The following is a 19,154-nucleotide window of genomic DNA, read 5'->3' as shown; positions in this document are numbered from 1 at the left end:
CACCACTGTTAGAGTGATCAACATCCACGTTTGCCTGGGGCAGAACAGGTTCTTAAGACTCAGGGCTTTCATTGGAAAAACTGAGAAAGCCCCAGGCAAGCTGGGAAAGTTGGTTGCCCTATCTGTGGAAGACTAACTGGAGAGAGGCAGCCTGTGGGCTGTTACTGATAAAGAGGCGGCTTAACTGTTTGTGGTTCCCTACGGCTCCCTCTAAGGCTTGACTTAGAATCTGCGTTTACTAAAGCTGCTAGAATTATCTCTGAAACTTGTGTCTGCCTTTTACACATAAATGTTTCTCACCTTAAAAGTCCTGTAATCTCTTAGATGTTATCATCTCGTTATATATTCCTTGATTTTTGGCACTGCCAGTTTTCCTCAGTTGTATTGAATTTTAAGATCTTATGGTGCTAGACATAACTTGATTTACGTTAACAATGAACAGCTTTATGAAATATGTAATCCTTTGATTAAAAAAACAAGTTCATGTTAATACTTACAAGTTGATTTGTCTTACTGATGGGAGGAATGCAGTTTTCAGATAACCTATTAAAGCATGATTCTTAAAGTTATAAATAATGTTAAATGTTCATCTTTTCCCATTTTTCCCCCTCCACACTGTGTACTCTTATTCTTTTTATCTTAGAATTCTTCCCTTAAAGTCTCAGGTACTTAATGTAACTCTGTGTATAGAGTATTTCTAGTTACCAATACAACTAAAATTATGAAATGTGGACAATTACTAATGTGTCTTCTACACAGTGAGCTACTTTGCCCCCTGGACAGAAGGAAGATGAAGTAGTAGAAGAGCTTAATCTGTATTTGTGTATTGAGTCATTCATTTTTCTATTTTTGGAGAAGCTAAAATAGGGCAAAAGAAAGAAGATATAAGTAGAGATGCATGTGGGAAAGAAAAGTATAAATTGTTTTGAAGTAGGGATATTAATCGTCTTCTTGCCATGTAAGGAATTAATTCTTTAACTTCTGGGACCGTGCACCGTTGGAGAATTGAATGAAAGCCTTGAACTCCCTCCTTAGGAAAATGTTATTATGCTTGTTAATACATAGACTACAGATTAAGAACCATCGCTAAAATGGAATGTTGGTAGATTAATGGGATTTTATTGAGTGAGAAAAAATCTATAATGTTTTGTGCCCAATGAAATTTAAAATATCTCTTATATAATCCCTTAGCAATTATAAGAAATTGGCCATATAATGATTTCTTTATTCCTAACTTAGATAAAATATTTGAGGTCGTGGGAAATTAAGAGGCCAAATGCCTGATAAGCAGGTTCTCTCTTGAGTTGCCAAAAATTGTGCTGATTGAATGTTAGGCCCTATTCCAGGCAGTGGAGGTAGAAATGATGGGGCTTGCCCTTAAAGAAGTTAGGTGGAACAGGCTAATGTGTAAACATTTCATGTGAACCTGTTAAAATGTGACCTTTATTCAGAGCTCTGTTTAACTCTGCCTTGCTGACTTTTGGGAAATACCGAGGAGAAATATTTCATTAGAGGGAAAAATGAATATGTACTGATTTCACAGTTTAAGAAACCCTGATCATCTAACTTAGTACACAGAAATTGAGTATCATCTAACTTATTACACAGAAATTGAGTATCATCACAAAACATGATCTATAGGGATGGCCAAGGATTGTTATAACAGGAACTTCAAGTGGATACAAAGAATGGTTTGATGTCCTTTGTAGTGTTAAACAGTGTAGAAGGCAACTAAGTGAAATTGTGTTTGTTTACATTGTATTTGGGGCTCTTTTTGGTTTTCTTTTTAAAAATAGATATCATCCACACATATGTAGGGATAATTTTGTGGTTTTTTTTTTTTCAAGCATTTTTTTGAGATAACTGATGATCAATTCGACTTCCATACATACTGCATGAGAAAAATGACCCTTCGTGCCTATGTTGATCTTTTGAGATTAGAAGATGTACTCAGAAGACATGCTTTCTATTTCAAGGCTGCTAGATCAGCAATTGAAATATACTTGAAATTGTATGATAACCCCTTAACCAACGAGAGCAAACAACAAGAAATAAATTCAGGTAACTGAAAAAAAAATTTAGGTAACTGAAAAGTAACTTGCTTTAAAAGGTTTAAAAAGAACACTAAATTTCAGAATGTCATTAGCTTAAACAACATATAGAAAAACGTAATGTCAAATGGATGCAAAGACAACATCAGGTCTCTTACATGCTAAAAAAACCCAAAAACAGGTGGGGTGAGGTAGGGAGGGAGATAACTTAGAAAAAGTTGGCAGGGTTGTGTTCTGTAGGTGATATTTCTGAATAGCCCTAGTGGATGACTTGTTATCATTTTTTAAAAATTTATTTTCTTTTAAGATTTTATTATATATTTTTAAGTAATCTGTACATCCAACATAGGGCTTGAACTCACAACCCTGAGATCAAGAGTCCCATGCTCTACTGACTGAGCCAGCCAGGCACCTCGCAATCATTTTTATTCTTATTTTTTAGTAAAGCCAATTAGGGAAAAAAGGAAATGATTGTGGACTGGGGTTTTTGTTTTTTGTTTTCTTTCTTGATTTAAAAAAAAATAGCTCTGAGCCCCTTTGGGAAAAATAAATATTAGGATGCCTGGGTGGCTCGTGGCTCAGGTTGTGATCCCGGAGTCCTGGGATTGGGTCCCATATCTGCCTATGTCTCTGCCTCTCTGTGTCTCTCATGAATAAATAACATCTTTTTTAAAAAAAATAATAAACATTCTTACAACTTCTAGTGCCTAGTTGATTGAAAATAACCATGCTGATAATATCTATGTAGCTTTTTATTCACTAAAATGTTACTATCTACAAATATTTGACAGATAGTAACATGAAGGCAAATTTCTGATCAGATCACAATTATGTGTGTATGCATTTTCTCATTTGTCTTTGATATATTCCAAGAGAATAGTTGGTGTCATCACCCCCATTGTATATAGATTGAGACTCAGCAAGATTAAGTGATTTGCCTAAAGTCATGTATTGTCTAGGAGGTGGAACTGAGCCAAAATTGGTTAATTTTATCTTATTATTATTTATTTTTATTTTTTAGAATTGATTAATTTTAATCCATGCAGTATTTGCCAATTGCCTTCTGTGTGCCAGGATGTGTGTTAGGCAGTGGGATACACTTTCTAAAAAAACCTCTGTATTGTTGTCTCTTCCCACTTTCCCTTCTTAAAGCTGTATTGCTTTAATACAATACTGTGTATTGAAGAAGAATGTGAGGAAAACAGAAACCTTGACTTAGAATTTGTATTTGTATTTATTTTGATATTTATAGAAAACCTGTCAGCCAAAGAGTTGAAGAAAATACTTAGCAAGCAGAGGAGAGCTCAGAAAAAGGCTAAACTGGAAGAAGAGAGAAAGCATGCAGAAAGGGAACGTCAACAAAAAAATCAAAAGAAAAAAAGAGATGAAGAAGAAGAAGAAGCCAGTGGTCTCAAAGAAGAACTTATACCTGAAAAATTAGAAAGGGTGAGATGAATTTACTGTCTTTATTTGGTAGAATTTATGTTATTTGGTTCTGTTCTGATCATGAACATATTTTAATTAAATCTAAGATCTGAAGCCGTTTGTAATATTGCAAGGTCTTTATGATAGTAGTCAATTATTTTTGAGTGAGAATATGTAAATTTTGGTTAATGTAAATTATACATAGAATTGTAGTTGTGGTAAGCAGCATAATGGCCCTTGAAAACTATCCACATTCCAGTCCCTGGAATTTGTATGTTTCACTACATGGCAAAGGGGAATTAATGTGGCAGATGGAATTTAGGATGATTAGCTGGCCTTAAAATGAGGAGGTTAGCCTGGATTATCGGGTGAACCCAGTGTAATCACTGTGGGTCTTCAAAGTAGAGAGAGATGGGGGGGGTGGCGCTGGAGTAGTGTGAGAAGGACATCAGCCCTCTGTTAACTGGTTTGAGGAGGGAATGAAGGAGCCACAAATGGAGATTTTGGTCAGCTTTGAGAAGCTGAAACACATATTAACACTAAATTTTTGATAATTAGCAGGGAGACATTCCCCTTATATCTGAGAACATTTAATATATCTTGATATGTTTTAGCTACAAAGAGAAAGCACTTCATCTCTGACATTTTCTCAGTGTCCATAGTTTATTTAGGGATCAGATTTAGGGAAATATTTAACTTACAGGTTTATTCACTGTGGAATCTAGTCTAAGTATTTTAAATTGTTATTTTTTTCCAATTTATGATGCAATTGTATTTGCCTCCTTACTTTAAATGTTTGAAGAATAGGGGCGCCTAGGTGGCTCACATTGGTTAAGTGTCTGCCTTTAGCTTAGGTCCTGATTCCTGGATGCTGGGATTGAGTCCCATGTCAGGTTCTCCCTCTGTCTGCTGCTCCACCTGCTAGTGCTCGCTCTCTGTTAAATAAATAAATAAAATCCTTAAAAAAGTAAAATAAATGTTTGAAAAATAAAGGGCTATCAATATTGGGTGTCCCATCTCCTTCAGTCTATGGAAGAATTGCCTGGACTTTTTGTCATTTTATGAGATTATATTGATTTTATAGTCAGAAAAAACAGTAGAGCTATTTCCCATTTTGAAACTATTGACTGTTTATTTTCAGTTTGTTTCCAGGTGATGGTTTTAAAATGTTTTCTTGCTTACTTGGTCATCTAGAGAGAACTATACATTACTGTAGAAATGTATTAATATGAGATTTGAGGGGAGATTTGACTTGTGTAGCTGTTTTTAAATGTAATAATTTTCCTTTCTCTTCCAAATAGATAGAAAATCCATTAGAAGAAGCTATCAAGTTCCTTATACCTCTCAAGAACCTTGTTGCTGATAACATTGACACTCATCTGTTAGCATTTGAAATATATTTTAGAAAAGGTAATAGTTTGAATTCAGTTGTTAATCCTTACTTCTGTTGGTGACCATATTCAATCTAATCTTTATCAGTTAGATTGTTTTTTGTTTGTTAGAGTTCCATGTCAACCTTCCACAAAGGCTCCCAATCCCGTTTTCTTTTGCTACCCAAAACTTTACAGGGTAGTCAATTAGAATATTATGATCAAATCCATTTTGAGAACAGTTTGAACAGTCATACAAATTGTTTACCTGAAGCATTCAATTCTACATGATTTCAAGCTTTTGTTTAGAAAATGAAAATTGCCTTTGTTATCCAAAGTCATCTTTGATTTTTGCATATGAATGTTACTGGAAAGGTAATTAACATTTTGTTAACTGGAATTTCAGTGAGGCTAAAATAAAGTGACTAAAATAACATACATAAATATTGATGCTGTTACCTTTATATTTTTTTCTGACACAGGGAAGTTTCTGTTGATGCTGCAGTCTGTCAAACGAGCTTTTGCCATCAATAATAATCACCCATGGTTACATGAATGTTTAATTAAATTTTCTAAATCTGGTAAGTATTAAAAAAACAATTTTATATAAAAATTAATATGACAGTTCATATTCCTAGTCTTCCATTAACCTGGTCATTAAAGAGATTTGCAATAAATAATACAAAGCAAAAAAAAGGATAATGTTTATAGTATATACATGCTAGCAAAGATATGCTAGAAATTCATGCATTTTTAAGCTAGAATGAATTTATATTTTAAAGGAGCAATATTATTACTATGTAAAATCTATCAAGCTTAATAATAAATATATTAATAAATATAAATAAACATTACTAATATAAAATAAATAATATGAGTATATTAGTAAATATAAATGTATTTCAGTATTTTGTTTCAAACTGGACAGATTAAAACAATTTTTAATTCCAAATGTTTTATTTTTATAGTGTCTAATCATAGTAATCTTCCAGACATTGTGAGCAAAGTTCTAGCTCAAGAAATGCAGAAAATATTTGTCAACAAGGATTTGGAAAGTTTTAATGAAGATTTTCTCAAGCACAATGCTACCTCTCTTCAGCATCTGCTTTCAGGTTGGTGTCTGACTCCCAGGGTTAAAAAATTTATAGGAAAGGCTAGAATAAAAGTTTAGAAAGGTGTTCAGTGTCACAAATTGTTATAGAAAAAGAAGTGAATACAATACCATTTTTGATCTTTCAAATTAAGAAAGATTTTTTTGTTTGTTTGAAAAAAGGAGATGAAGGTATTGTGAAGACGTGATAAATAAGTACACTTGTATTGCTGTAGGTGTGAACTGGCCTAGCCATTTAGGAAAGCAGGCTGTCATTCTGTTAAGAACTTCACATTGGGGCGCCTGAGTGGCTCAGTCAATTGATTGTCCGACTTTTGGATTCTGCTCAGGTCATGATCTTGGGGTTCTGGGATCGGGGCTCCATGCTCAGCAGGCAGTCTGCTTGAAATTCTCTCTCTTCCTCCCCTTCTGCCCCTTCCTCCCCTTATGTGTGCATGCCATACGTGTTCACTCGCTCTCAAATAAATAAATCTAAAACTAAAAAAATCACATCTGTGATTTTTGCAATAGTCATACTTTTGTAAATAATTTTAAAGAATTAATCCAAAGCAAAGATAGAGTTTTAAGTGCAGAGATGTTAACTAAAATGCTGTTTGTGAACGTGGGGAAAAAGAAACAAATTTAATGTATGTCTAATAAGAGGGGAAAGAGTAGTAGGTTTGTAATGAAATGGAAAACCAGACAGGCGTGTGAAGTAATATTTATTCAAAAGATTTGTAATAATGGGTAATTTTATATCATCTACATTGAATTAGCATAGAATATAATCTCAACTATGTACAAAATCTACATGGGATAAAGGCTGAAAAGAGATATGTATGAGAGCTTTAATGGTTGCCTTCATGTTCTGTGGTTATGAGTGGTTTATTTTTTCTTGTATTTTTGCTACTTTACATATTTTGTATTTCAAGGATTTATTTATATCCTGCCTGTTACAGGAAGGATTTTAGGCAGTTTATACAAATTCATAAAATGACAAAATGACATGGATGGACAAGATGGTAAACTGGACAAAAAAGATTGTGGAAAAGGAACTGGAGATAAAATGAAGTACATAATATTATTAACTATGCTCCTGTGTTAAGCCATATATTTAAATATTTCAACCTAAGCTTTCTCGTTCTAAAGGGGAACTTCTTGATTCTGATGGAAAAAAGTTCATTCCTATGAAAAATATAACTTCGTGGTAGTAAAGGCAAATAAGAATTTCTTTTCGAGAAGATAATGAACAAAAATGAAAACCATTTATTTATTGCTATTATGGAAAATGCCTCCCCAAATATGTGAAATTCTAAGAAAAAGATAATTTTTGCCACTTAAAAATAAAAGCATCGTAAAGAAAGTCAGAAGGCCAGGGAATCTGGCCAGTTCAGTCAGTAGAGCACTCTTGATCTTGGGGTTGTAAGTTTGAGCCCCATGTTAGGGGAAGAGAATACCTAATAAATAAAATATTGCCCCAGGCCACCTCAATAGGGTGTCATTGAATTAGGGTTGGGAGGAAGCTTTGCAGCTGGCTCCCAAATCCTGGTGAGAGCCAGCTCCAACCCACTGCTGATTAAACCCTTGGAACCATATTTTAAGTCACTGGTCGATGTCAATCAAATCAATTTTAAGTTCTAGGAGTTCTCTCATTTTGCAGTGTCTTGGTGTTTCAGGTGCTAAAATGATGTATTTTCTGGACAAGTCAAGGCAAGAGAAAGCAATTGCTATTGCCACTAGATTGGATGAAACTATAAAAGATAAAAATGTAAAGGTAAGATCTACCAGACACAACTTCTGCAAATTTACGGATGCTGAGTGACAAAACGTGTCTTTACAACATAATTCTTGAGTGGGCCTTCAGAGTCTGGTCTCAGCTCCACCATTTATGATCTGTGTCACATGAGGCAGGTTCCCATTTCTTGGCTTCTTTTTCCTCATTTATAAGGTAAGGATGAAAATACAGACATTCCTGGGAGATACTGTGGGTTCAGCTCCAGGCCACTGCAGATAAAGTGGATAGCACAATATAAAGTGAGCCCAGTGAATTTTTTTGGTTTCCCAGTACATATAAAAGTTACATTTATACTATACTGTAGTCTGTTAAGTGTGCAACAGCATTATGTCTAAAAAAACAAGATATGTACCTTAATTAAAAAGTTAATTACTAAAAAATGCTAACCATCAATCTGAGCTTTCAACAAATTGTAACCACTGATGGATGACAGAGCATCATAACAAATATAATAATGATGAATAAGTTTGAAATATTTACAGGAATAACCAAAATATGACACAGGGACACGAAGTGAGCAAATGCTGTTGAGAAAATGGTGCTGATAGACTTGTTCGACACGGGGTTGCCACAAGCCTTCAATCTCTTAGAAATGAAATATCTGCAAAGCACCATAGAGTGAGGCACAATATTACACCAGGTGTGTCTGTATCACCTTCCAAACCCGCTTGGTGTAATATTAATATTACACAGTGAAGGGCTTAGTCCCTGCCTGGCACATAGTGAGCCGTCAGTAAATGGGAACTATTGTTAATAAAGGACATTTGCATTTTAATGATCAGTTTCAGAGATGCACTTTTTCAAATATTAGAATTTTATCACTTTTTTTAAGGCTTTGCAGAATTGATTGCTAAAATATTCCTGTTTTAAACCTGAGGGTTGCTGGAGGGGAGGTGGGTTGGGGGCCATGGGGTAACTGGGTGATGTGCATTGGGGGGGGCACATGAAATGATGAGCACTGGGTGTTGTGTGCTGCTCATGAATCCCTGAACTCTATCTATGAAACTAGTAATACACTATATGTTACTTAATTGAATTTAAATAAAAGTGAAAAAATAAAATGTTCCTGTTTTGAGGTGATTACTTACTGTGAATAACAGGCAGTTATTTTATACTGAGGCCTTGCCGGTTTTCCTTTGTTTCATGAACACATAGCTCCTTTTGATTATTGAAGTGATTAGAAACCAACCTTTTTTCTTAAAAATTATTTTTATTCTTGCCTTTTTTGATAGACTTTACTAAAGGTTTCCGAGGCACTGCTTGATGGCAGCTTTGGGAACTGTAACTCCCAGTATGAAGAATACAGGGTGGCCTGTCATAACCTGCTTCCTTTCACTTCTGCTTTCCTGCCCGGTGTGAGTGAAGTGGACAGTCACAATGTGGCGCTCAACCATGCAGTTAACTATGACGTCTTGGCAAACGAAATTTGAAATCCCGTGCAAAGTCAACTCCTGTAAGACTCCGAGCTGAATTCAGATCAGGGTTTCTTTTTCAGGGTGTATTTTAGTAGAGCTATGAAATGAAATAATTGGATAGAATTTTTAAATGGAGTATTCCGGGAGCTTATCTTAGCCTTTATCTGACTCTGCCAATTTACATAAACATCTGTTTAAAATTACCTGTTTATACTTGTACAGTTTTCCTAAACTTTCAGATTATCAGCATTGTGATGGGTGCTGTCATTTCAGTATCATGAATATAATTTCTTATTGAGCTAGGTTGTATACAGCCCCACTGTGTTTTTTTCTTTAGATCTTGGTTTCAGAATCTGTGTTTTGATCTGTTACTGGTTTGTTGTATTGGGTTTTTGCTTGCTTTTTAAGTAGGGCACATCAGTTTTAAAGTATTGACTGTCAAAAACAATATGGAACTTTTTTTGGCAGACATAGAGATTGATTTTAATTTTTTTTTCAGTTTGCCCTTTTTACACCTTAATTTTTTCATGATTTACCATTTCCTTTTTTAATATCCATGAAAATGATACTTTCTATTGAATAAGGGTACTCCAGTTTTTAGATGATTCAGAATGTGGAGATTGGTTTGTGTCTTAATCATGGAAATTCACTGGTAAATTTGTTGCATATCCCTAGATCAGACTTTTAAAGACCCACGGGTAAGAATTATGCTTCTTGACTAAATTGCTTTGCTTCTTGACTATAAGTAGTTTATATCTGAGTGGTGTGCTTCAAGGGAGAGTAATAGAGAAGAATACAAATTATAAGGAAACACTCTTATAGCCATGCATTGACTATTAAATACATTTTTGTATCAGCAGAATGGGAATTTAAGCTATTGTCTATTAAAACATTGTTGAGCAATATTTGGGGGGAGGGGTATAGGTTTTTGTTTTATCTTGTACAGAAAACAATAATGGAATCATTCAGTATAGTTCTTTCAGAACTGTGTAAATATGTCTAATATTAATACATCCCTTTAAGGCAAATACAAATTCAAGAAGGGAGATTTTATTTAGAGAAGCCATTCTAATTAAGATGGTTTTCCTTCACTCTAAGCTATTTAGATTCATAATTGTTAAGAGAAATAAACTCACTGTAAAATAATGCCAACCTACATAATGCTGTAATAAATTATTTTGTACACAGTTACTTATTTGTATTTGTGTATTATTTCACATTTTTTTCCTTTTTCTTTGAAGGAATAAAAACTTAATCATCTTAATTTTTACAAGTTGATTAAAAAATAAATACCTACCAATAAATTCTGGTGCCACAGCAGCTTGGCTGCTTCTTAGTGTTTTAAAAATTTTAGAGCTCGGCAGTCTTTGTCACTAAGTGATCCTGACAAACGTTTAATTTGTTATGTTATTTTCAGCAAGATGCCACTTGGATAAATGATTCCCATTAATCATAATATGGAAGTCATGCTGTCAGCAGCAGTCTTTTTTATTTTTATTTTTATTTTTGTTCAGTGGCAATCTTTTAAAAAGTATCCCATTGGGATCGTATAGAGTTTCTGAGAGTTACAGGGTGGATACACTTGAAATGTGAAGAGTTAGATTCAGGGTATGGAAGGCAGGATAAAGGGTAAAATCCAGTAGTGTCTGAGTCAGTGTATAGAGGTTGTGTCTGTTCTCCTTCCTACTCCCATCTCACTTTTGAGTATAAACATCGTATAAACCTGGGTTAGGGGCAGGCATCTTTTGTAGTTCTAGGAAGCAGGGCTGTGTCATGTTGCCCCACCTCCACCCTGCCTCCAACTTTGGCAGAGGCCCTTTACAGTTCAAAAAGCTAAAGGAAAGGCATCTGAGAACCAAGTACTTAGAGAAGTCTCTAGTCTCAAGAGAAAAGGGAGAAGTCCTTTGTCCTGGGTGATCCTGCCAAGATTATCAGAACAGAGGAAGAGACACAAAGTTTAAAGGCATAGTGTGGTAATTTAAGAATTTGGCTTCAGGTTTCTTGTGATTTTTCCCTTGAGGAACTGAATGAATTTAGTGGGCAAAGCCTAGCAGGTAAAGAGCCATAAATCAGTCTGTATTTATTGTGCACCTGTTATGTTTCAGACACTATTCTAGGTATGACATATGCAGTCGTGAACAGAAGTTAAGTCCTATCCTCATAGAGTTTATATTCTGGTGGGAAGAGTGAGAAACAAATACAGGATGTAATATTCAGTAGTGATAATTACCATGAAGAAAAACCCAGCACAGGGTGAAGATAGAGAGTACTGTTGATTATAGTGGAATTTTAGAATATCAAAGAGAATAGTCTAAAAGCTTATAGAGAAAAAGAGCAGATCATTTTCAAAGTCAAATTTATCAAAAGTATCGAGTATAAAAAAGTTTTTTTTCCAATTCTTGAAGAAAAAATACCTTTGAGTTTAAAATATTATATCCAGCCAAATTAGCCAGAATGTGATAGCATTTAAAAATACCTTCAAGGGCAGCCCCGGTGGCGCAGCGGTTTAGCGCCGCCTGCAGCCCAGGGCATGATCCTGGAGACCCTGGATCGAGTCCCACATCAGGCTCTCTGCATGGAGCCTGTTTCTCCCTCTGCCTGTGTCTCTGCCTCTCTCTCTGCATCTCTATGAATAAATAAATGAAAAATATTAAAAAAAAAAAAAACCTTCAAGAATGGTACCTGGGTGGCTCAGTCCGTTAGGTGCTGGACTCTTGATTTCAGCTCAAGTCATGTCTCAGGGTCATGAGAGCAAGCTGAACATGGAACCTGCTTAAGATTCTCTCCCTCTGCCCCAGCGCCCCAACCTGCTCCTGTGCAACCACGCTCTCTCAATATATATAAAATAAATAAAGAAAAAAGGGACTTCTAAGTGTCTCAGTTGGTTAAGCGTTTGACCCTCGATTTCAGCCCAGGGTCCTAGGATCAAGCTCCAAATTGGACTCTGCTCAGCAGGGAGTCTACTTAAGGATTCTCCCTCTCTCTCTCCTTGACCCCACCAAAATAAATAAATCTAAAAAAAATTGAAAGTAACTTGCTCAGTTTATCTAGTGGGAAGCAGAGAGGAACAAAGAGTATAGTCAATGGAAAATAGGGTGGCAGAAATTTGGATGTAGCACTGATTACAAATAAACATGAATGGGTTAAATAACCAATTATTGTATTAATTATTTACAAGAGACACTTGGAACCAGAAAAATTGAAATAAAAGGATAGAAATAGCTAACAGGCTAATATGAACCAGAATAAGGTGGAACAATAGTCTAAATAAAGTGGAATTTAATGCAAAATATGACAAAGACATTATTACAGTTGATTCTTGAATAATGTGGGTTTGAACTGCCTAGGTTTGCTTATACTTTTTTTTTTATAACAGTATAGTACTGTAAATATTTTCTCTTAGGATTTTAACATGTTATTTTCTCTAGCTTTATAGGAATACAATGTATGATACATATACAAGATATGTGTTACCAGCTGTTTATGTTTCTTGGTAAGGCTTCTGGTCAGCAGTAAGCTATAGTCATTTTTGGAGAGTCAGAAGTTATACATGTATTTTTGAGATTTTCAACTGCACGGGGGCAATTCCCCTAAACCCTGTATTGTTCAAGAATCAACTATACATTGGTTAAAAAAAAAATTTAATGCTAAAAATGAAATTGTAAAAAATTAACAGTAAAAATGTTTACCTTTGTTGATGGATGTTAATTAGACATCATAACCATTTTGATATATATATATATATCTTATATATGTGTGTGAGATACATCCCTGAGACTAATATATATCAATTATATCTCAATTAAAAAAATACAAAGTACATACCTATTACTTATATGCACTTAATATTACCCTTAAGTTATATCAACCAAAAGCAAAGGACTAGAGAGAGAAATAGAAATAACAACCATTATAGTTGGAGGTTTTAATACACTAATCTCTTCCCCTCAAAAACTGAAGCAGACAAAAAAAAAAAAAAGGCAGGGAGCAATTACTGAAGATAAATCGTACAATTCCCTTGAGTTATTATGTATGTAGAATTCTATACCAAATAGAGTAGTTGAGAATGGCTTACTGTTTTTAAGTAGGATGGGCCAAGAAGGCACTTCAAATGAAATGACATTCGAAAGGCTTTGCAAATCAGATATGTGAGTGAAGAGCATTCCAGAAGGACTAGAAAGACTCCATTCAGGTCTTGAGGTGATTTTTTTTTTTTTTTAAGATTTTATTTATTTATTCATGAGAGGCACAGACAGGCAGAGGGAGAAGCAGGCCCCATGCAAGGAGCCCAACACGGGACTCGATCCTGGGACTCCAGGATCACTCCCTGAGCTAAAGGCAGGCGCTAAACCGCTGAGCCACCCAGGGATCCCTGAGAATTGTTAATAGACATCCGATTGGCAGTATGTCTCTAAGTTCTTTAATACATCATAGAATAAAAACATTTGGACAGTGTAGATTTGAGCAACTATGAAGCTTAGTATAAGCATTATAACATTTCAGTGCCCAGTGACTCTTGTCCTGTCCAAGAAGATCATTAGTGAAGTCTGATAAGTTTTTATCTGTGAAATAACTTCAACTTATATACTCTCAGTAACAGATTTGGTTCTCAACTGTTTATTAAAATTGTTTAAGTCACTAACGGTCTGCCTATTAAGCCCTACCTACCTCATTCCCCCAAGTGTGGGAAATTAGTCCTAGAACACAAAGTTCTATTAAAATTTTGTATCTCCTTTGGGATTTTGCACTTTTCAGATAACTATTGTTGTCTTCAAGTTGCTAAAGTGTCTTCATAGCACCTGAGTTAGATTTTATGTTGCTTTTGGCTCTTGGGAACCTCTGAACCTACAATCATATGGTCAGTTCACCCCATGGCTGATTTAGGACTGGCTGGAGTTTTTCTAATTATCAAAGACTAGGACTGCCTTTGAAAGGAATCCTCTCTGGGCCATCGCTGAGTTCTGAAAGCCTATCCCCGTATCCTCACCCTGCTTCTAATCCACCAGGGATCTGCTGGGACTAATACTTTTGGCAGATCTGTGACCCGTCTCTTTGTGACCACTAAGGCATAAACCCCTCTGGCTTGTTCTTTCCAATACTCTCATCCCCATCTGTTTTCTCTTCCTTCGCCAAGCCTCCCTTATGTCTTTTGTATTCTTTGCAACTTCTCCTCTGGAAATACTCCACTCCGTGGTCATTACAGTTCTATACACCCGCAGTCTCTGCTTTCAACATTTCCCTCTTTGTCTTTGACCTTAACTGAAAACTTTGAGTTCTCCATCGAGCAGTCCTTTCAAGTGGAGACTATTTTCTCACCATGTGTTTGGAGAGAGGGTTCACACTATCTTCACTCACAACTGCTTCTAGCCCATTACTCTTCCACTGTTGTATAAAAACCTATGTCTCTTTGAGATGAATGTCACTGGGCTGTGTCATCCTCGACTCCTCCTTGTTGCTGTCATTTGTGCACCTCCCTGACTCACAGATTTTCTCTTCCCTCCAATCGTGCTGAACCTCTGGGTGGTTTTAGCATCTATTTGGTGAACTCATTCAACACCACCTCCCAGTTCCCTGATCCCCTTTGCTTCAGTGATTTTCATCTTCATTCAGATCAAACTAACCAATCCCCTGGCCACATCCACTCCTTGTTATGGGTAGAAACTTTCACTTCTGAATAACTTAGGTAAGTCACACTAACTAATGTCCTGTTCACTTGGCTATTCCTTCCATAGCTGGTTCACCTCATCACAACCTCCCACGACTTCTCCCAAATCGCTTTTGACACCCATCTCTGTCTCTGCTTTATAGTTCCCATCACTGTCTTTGCTTACTTAGATAGTTCTATTAGTTCATAACTCTGATCAACTGTCTCATTCCATTTTCTTCTATCTTCATTATCAACAATAGCCAAACTATGGAAAGAGCCCAAATGTCCATTGACTGATGAATGGATAAAGAAGATGTGGTATGTGTAGACAATGGAATATTACTGAGCTATCAAAAAATTTGAAATCTTGCCACTTGCAACAAGATAGATGGAGCTAGAGAGTAGAATGCTAAGCAAAATAAGTCAGAGAAAGACAAATACCATATGATTTTCCTCATATGTGGAATTTCACAAACAAAAGAAAAAACAGAGTAACCAAGAAACAGACCCTTAACTCCAGAGAACACACTGATGGTTACCAGAGGGGAAGGGGGTGGAGGAATGGGTGAATTAGGTGATGGGGATGAAGGGGTACACTTGTGATGAGCACCGGCTGATGTATGGAAGTGCTGAATCACTATATTGTACACCTGAAACTAATACCACACTATATGTTAACTAACTGGAATTAAAACAAAAAGTGTAAAAATAAAAAGAGAACGCTAAAATAGTTGTAAATGTGTTTTGCAAACACTAGGGCAACCACTTAACAGATTGTAAAAGAAGTATAACTAATATGCTAAGAAAGAGAAAATGAAACCATATAAACTGCTCAATTGAAACCAGAGAAGGTAGAAAAAGAGTAGAAGATCAAAAACAAAACAAAAAGACACCCCCCCCAAAAAAAAAAAAAAAAAAAAAAAACAAGAAGCAAACAAAACAGGGCAAAGAATTGAAAACAGTTGTCTGTCTGTCTCTCATCTATTGTCCATTGATCTGATCTGCAGTGTCCAGTTTGGGAGCCCTAGTCACTTGTGGCAACTGAGTGCTTTGGACTACAGCTAATGTGTCGGAGGAAGTGGATTTTAAAATCCAGTTAATTTAAATTTAAATGGCCACAGATGGCTAGTGGCTGCCATATTGGTGACATCTGTCTAATGGTTCTTCCCATAGGGGCATCTTTTTTGCAATGCAGCCCCCCCACCCCCCAGAGGGACGCCTTTTCCGAATCCCTCTGTAAGGCAGCTCTGCGCACCAGTGGTCGAGGACTTCTTTGGGTTCTCCATTCATTCAGCTTGATTGTGAGCCCCTGAGGGTCCCCAGGCCTGTCTGCCTAGAGTGCAAAGCCCTCAGCTCAGCACAAAGTAGTATCCATAGTGCCGCTGATGGATGCCTGCAGTCCCTGAGCGCTGTCACCAGTCTTATTTGACCCCCACAGTTGCCCTGGCAGGGAGGCATTAGCACCCTCGTGCTATGGACCACCACCACCAGTAGAGAAACCAGCTTTTCCCGGGGCCTGTGGGCTTTTCAGTAGCAGAGTGGGGTTCAAACCTGCCAACCTTGCAACATGCTCCTTCCTCTGTCAGGATGCTCGGTGCCCACGTATCTTACTTGTGTTTAAAGTCTTGGTTGGGGGATCCCTGGGTGGCTCAGCGGTTCAGCACCTGCCTTTGGCCCAGGGCGTGATCCTGGAGTCCCGGGATCAAGTCCCGCGTCGGGCTCCCGGCATGGAGCCTGCTTCTCCCTCTGCCTGTGTCTCTGTCTCTCTCGTCTATCTATCATGAATAAATAAATAAAATCTTTAAAATAATAATAAATAAATAAATAAAGTAAGTAAGTAAGTAAGTTAAGTCTTGGTTGTCTCCACAAGAGAATCAGTTCCCTGAGGGCCGGGCCCAGACTGAGCCCATCGTGGGGGCCCCTGTCTCTCCCAGTCAGCGCACTTCCGTGTGGTTTCAGGGCTAGAATCCTGTTGCCGATGCGGTTAGTTCATAGTTTCCCCCACTGGAGGGCAAGCTTTTCCAGTTTTATTTACTTTTCTGATTTCTTAAGACTGCCGGGAACGACCGACCCACCGGCTGTAGAAGGGCCTGGGTTGTTTGCTGTGTTTTAATTGTTTCGGGGAAATGAGATGGTTTCCATGTGCTAGAAGTTGTGTAACATATACTTTCGGATTTAATATATCCTGGCGGTTGCCTTCCGTACACACTACAAATTCCAGATGCAACGTTTGTGAAGTGGAAAGCCCACACTGGCCCGTGGTTGGTTGGTGTGGAGGAGTTAGGGGCGGCGGAGGGCCCTGGTCGGAGGGGGGTGGAGGGGACACTGCTCTCGGGCAGGCCCAGCCCCCCTTCTCCTTCTCTGCAGGGGGCAGGGTCATCCCGGTGAGCAGTACCCCGTGGCTCAGTGTCCTCCAGCCGGAAGGCCCTCAGAGTCAACCATGTTGGTTGCCCCCCGGGCACCTCAGGGGGCACGAGTAGGCCCCCTGGAGCACACGGGAAGTCATGCTCAGCGGCAGAACTAAAGGGTGCAAGCAGCCTCGGCTCTGTGCACCATTTCGTGGACGTGGCTCTCTCTTCCTGGGCTCAAAAGTCTAGAGACAATGAGAGTTTTGAATGTGGGACAAAAGTGAACCAAGCCTTTTATTTTATTTTATTTTATTTTATTTTATTTTATTTATTTTATTTTATTTTATATTTTATTTTATTTTATTTTATTTTATTTTATTTTATTTTATTTATTTCATTTTATTATTCATGATAGACACAGAGAGAGAGGCAGAGACACAGGCAGAGGGAGAAGCAGGCTCCATGCAGGGAGCCCGATGTGGGACTTGATCCCGGGTCTCCAGGGTCACACCCTGGGCTGAAGGCAGGTGCTAAACTGCTGAGCCACCCGGGCTGCCCTGAAGCCTTTTTTTTTTTTTTTTCAAAATTGATTGATTGATTTTAGAGAAAGAGAGAGAGCATGAGCAGGGGGAGGGGCAGAGGGAGAAGGATGGAGAGAGAAGCTACAAGCAGAATCCTCCCAGGACCCTGAGATCGTGACTTGAGCCCAACCAAGAGTCACCCACTTAACGGACGGAGTCCCCCGGGCCCCCACAAGCGAAGCAAGCCCGCCTCCCACTAGTGCCCGGACACGCAGAACACGGCAGCCTACATACGCAGAGCGAGCTGCCCGTCGTCGCGCCCGGGGAAGATTCCAGGTTAACCCCGGGCACCCACGGGTCTACCTTGAGGCTTCGCTGCAGAGCCCCTGTGTGCAGAGGCCGACGAAGGCGGGGCGGCGCGCGGCTGCACCTGCTCCCCCGGGGCTCCCTAACGAACCCCCAAACCTAATGCGGCCTCTTCCACAGGTGCTGGCCGCCAGCCGCTCTCCCCAGGGTGACCGAGTCCCTTGTGTTCCCCGGGGCCTCAGATGCCCCTGTCTTGTCTGTCTTCATGATGGTGGTGGTCGGGAGAAGGTAATCAGCAGCAGGTGGCACCCCCCAGTGGGGGTTCTCGCCTCAGCCAGGGAGGGGCACCCGGGGTCAGAGCACTGGAGAGCCCGGCAGCCTTCCCTCCTTAATTCTACACCGAACAGAAGGGGTTGGGGTATGAGCAGAAACGTGTCCTACTGTACAACGTGGACGGCAACCCCTGACCACCAGCGGACACAGCAGGTGGGAAGCTGAGGATTCCACTGTGCCTTTCATGAATATTCCCCAGTTACTTCTTCTCCCCACCCCCCGCCCCCACTCTTGCCTGCTCATCACTCAAGCGCTTATAAAACACTCTCGGGACTCTCCCCCTCCAGATATTTCAATTCCATTGATTTGGGGAGGGCCTGGGCAGTGACACTTTTTAAAAGCTCCCTTTGGGGACACCCCAGTGGCTCAGCAGTTGAGCATCTGCCTTCAGCCCAGGGCGTGATCCTGGGGCTCCTGGTTCGAGTCCCGCATCGGGCTCCTTGCATGGGGCCTGCTTTTCCCTCTGCCTGTGTGTGTGTGTGTGTCTCTCTCTGTGTGTGTCTCTCATGAATAAATAAATAAAATATTTAAAAGAAATAAATAAATAAACGCTCCCTTTGAAGAAAAGCGACCTAATTTTAACGCTGAGCTCCTCTGCTCCGGGCGATGCTGGGATCAGAGGTGAGGAGCCTGCAGAGCAGGGGGCGGCTGGGCTGGAGAGAGGCAGCAGCAAAGGGATCACGGGAAACCATTCACTGCTTTACGGGGGAGCAACATCTTCCTGGTTCTTCGCAAAGCTCTTCCCAGCTCGTGATCTGAGAGTAGTGCATTGAGGAAAGGACACAGCTTTTGGAGTGAGACAGGCAAGGTGAGACACCCAAAGTTGGGTGACGCTGGGCAGGCATTTATCCAT

General features: G+C 38.7%; 1 protein-coding gene across 5 annotated transcripts in view; it reads left to right on the top strand.

Moving 5' to 3' along the window:
* Positions 1–10,337, top strand: part of NAA16 (N-alpha-acetyltransferase 16, NatA auxiliary subunit) — an 82,913-nt gene extending 72,576 nt beyond the window's left edge. For 4 of the 5 annotated variants that reach the window (XM_038569654.1, XM_038569651.1, XM_038569650.1 and 1 more), the window contains 7 exons: positions 1,848–2,061; positions 3,304–3,497; positions 4,778–4,886; positions 5,329–5,427; positions 5,815–5,958; positions 7,613–7,710; positions 8,964–10,337. In XM_038569654.1, coding sequence (XP_038425582.1) covers positions 1,848–2,061; positions 3,304–3,497; positions 4,778–4,886; positions 5,329–5,427; positions 5,815–5,958; positions 7,613–7,710; positions 8,964–9,161 — 1,056 coding nt within the window. In that variant the 3' untranslated portion in view covers positions 9,162–10,337. The remainder of the gene's footprint in view (positions 1–1,847; positions 2,062–3,303; positions 3,498–4,777; positions 4,887–5,328; positions 5,428–5,814; positions 5,959–7,612; positions 7,711–8,963) is intronic. The other variant, XM_038569653.1, reaches the window with a different exon arrangement.
* Positions 10,338–19,154: the final 8,817 nt, after the last annotated feature.

Source organism: Canis lupus, chromosome 22 (genome assembly GCF_011100685.1).
Source record: "Canis lupus familiaris isolate Mischka breed German Shepherd chromosome 22, alternate assembly UU_Cfam_GSD_1.0, whole genome shotgun sequence".
NCBI lineage: Eukaryota > Metazoa > Chordata > Mammalia > Carnivora > Canidae > Canis > Canis lupus.
This window is presented reverse-complemented; position numbering and strand designations above follow the sequence as displayed.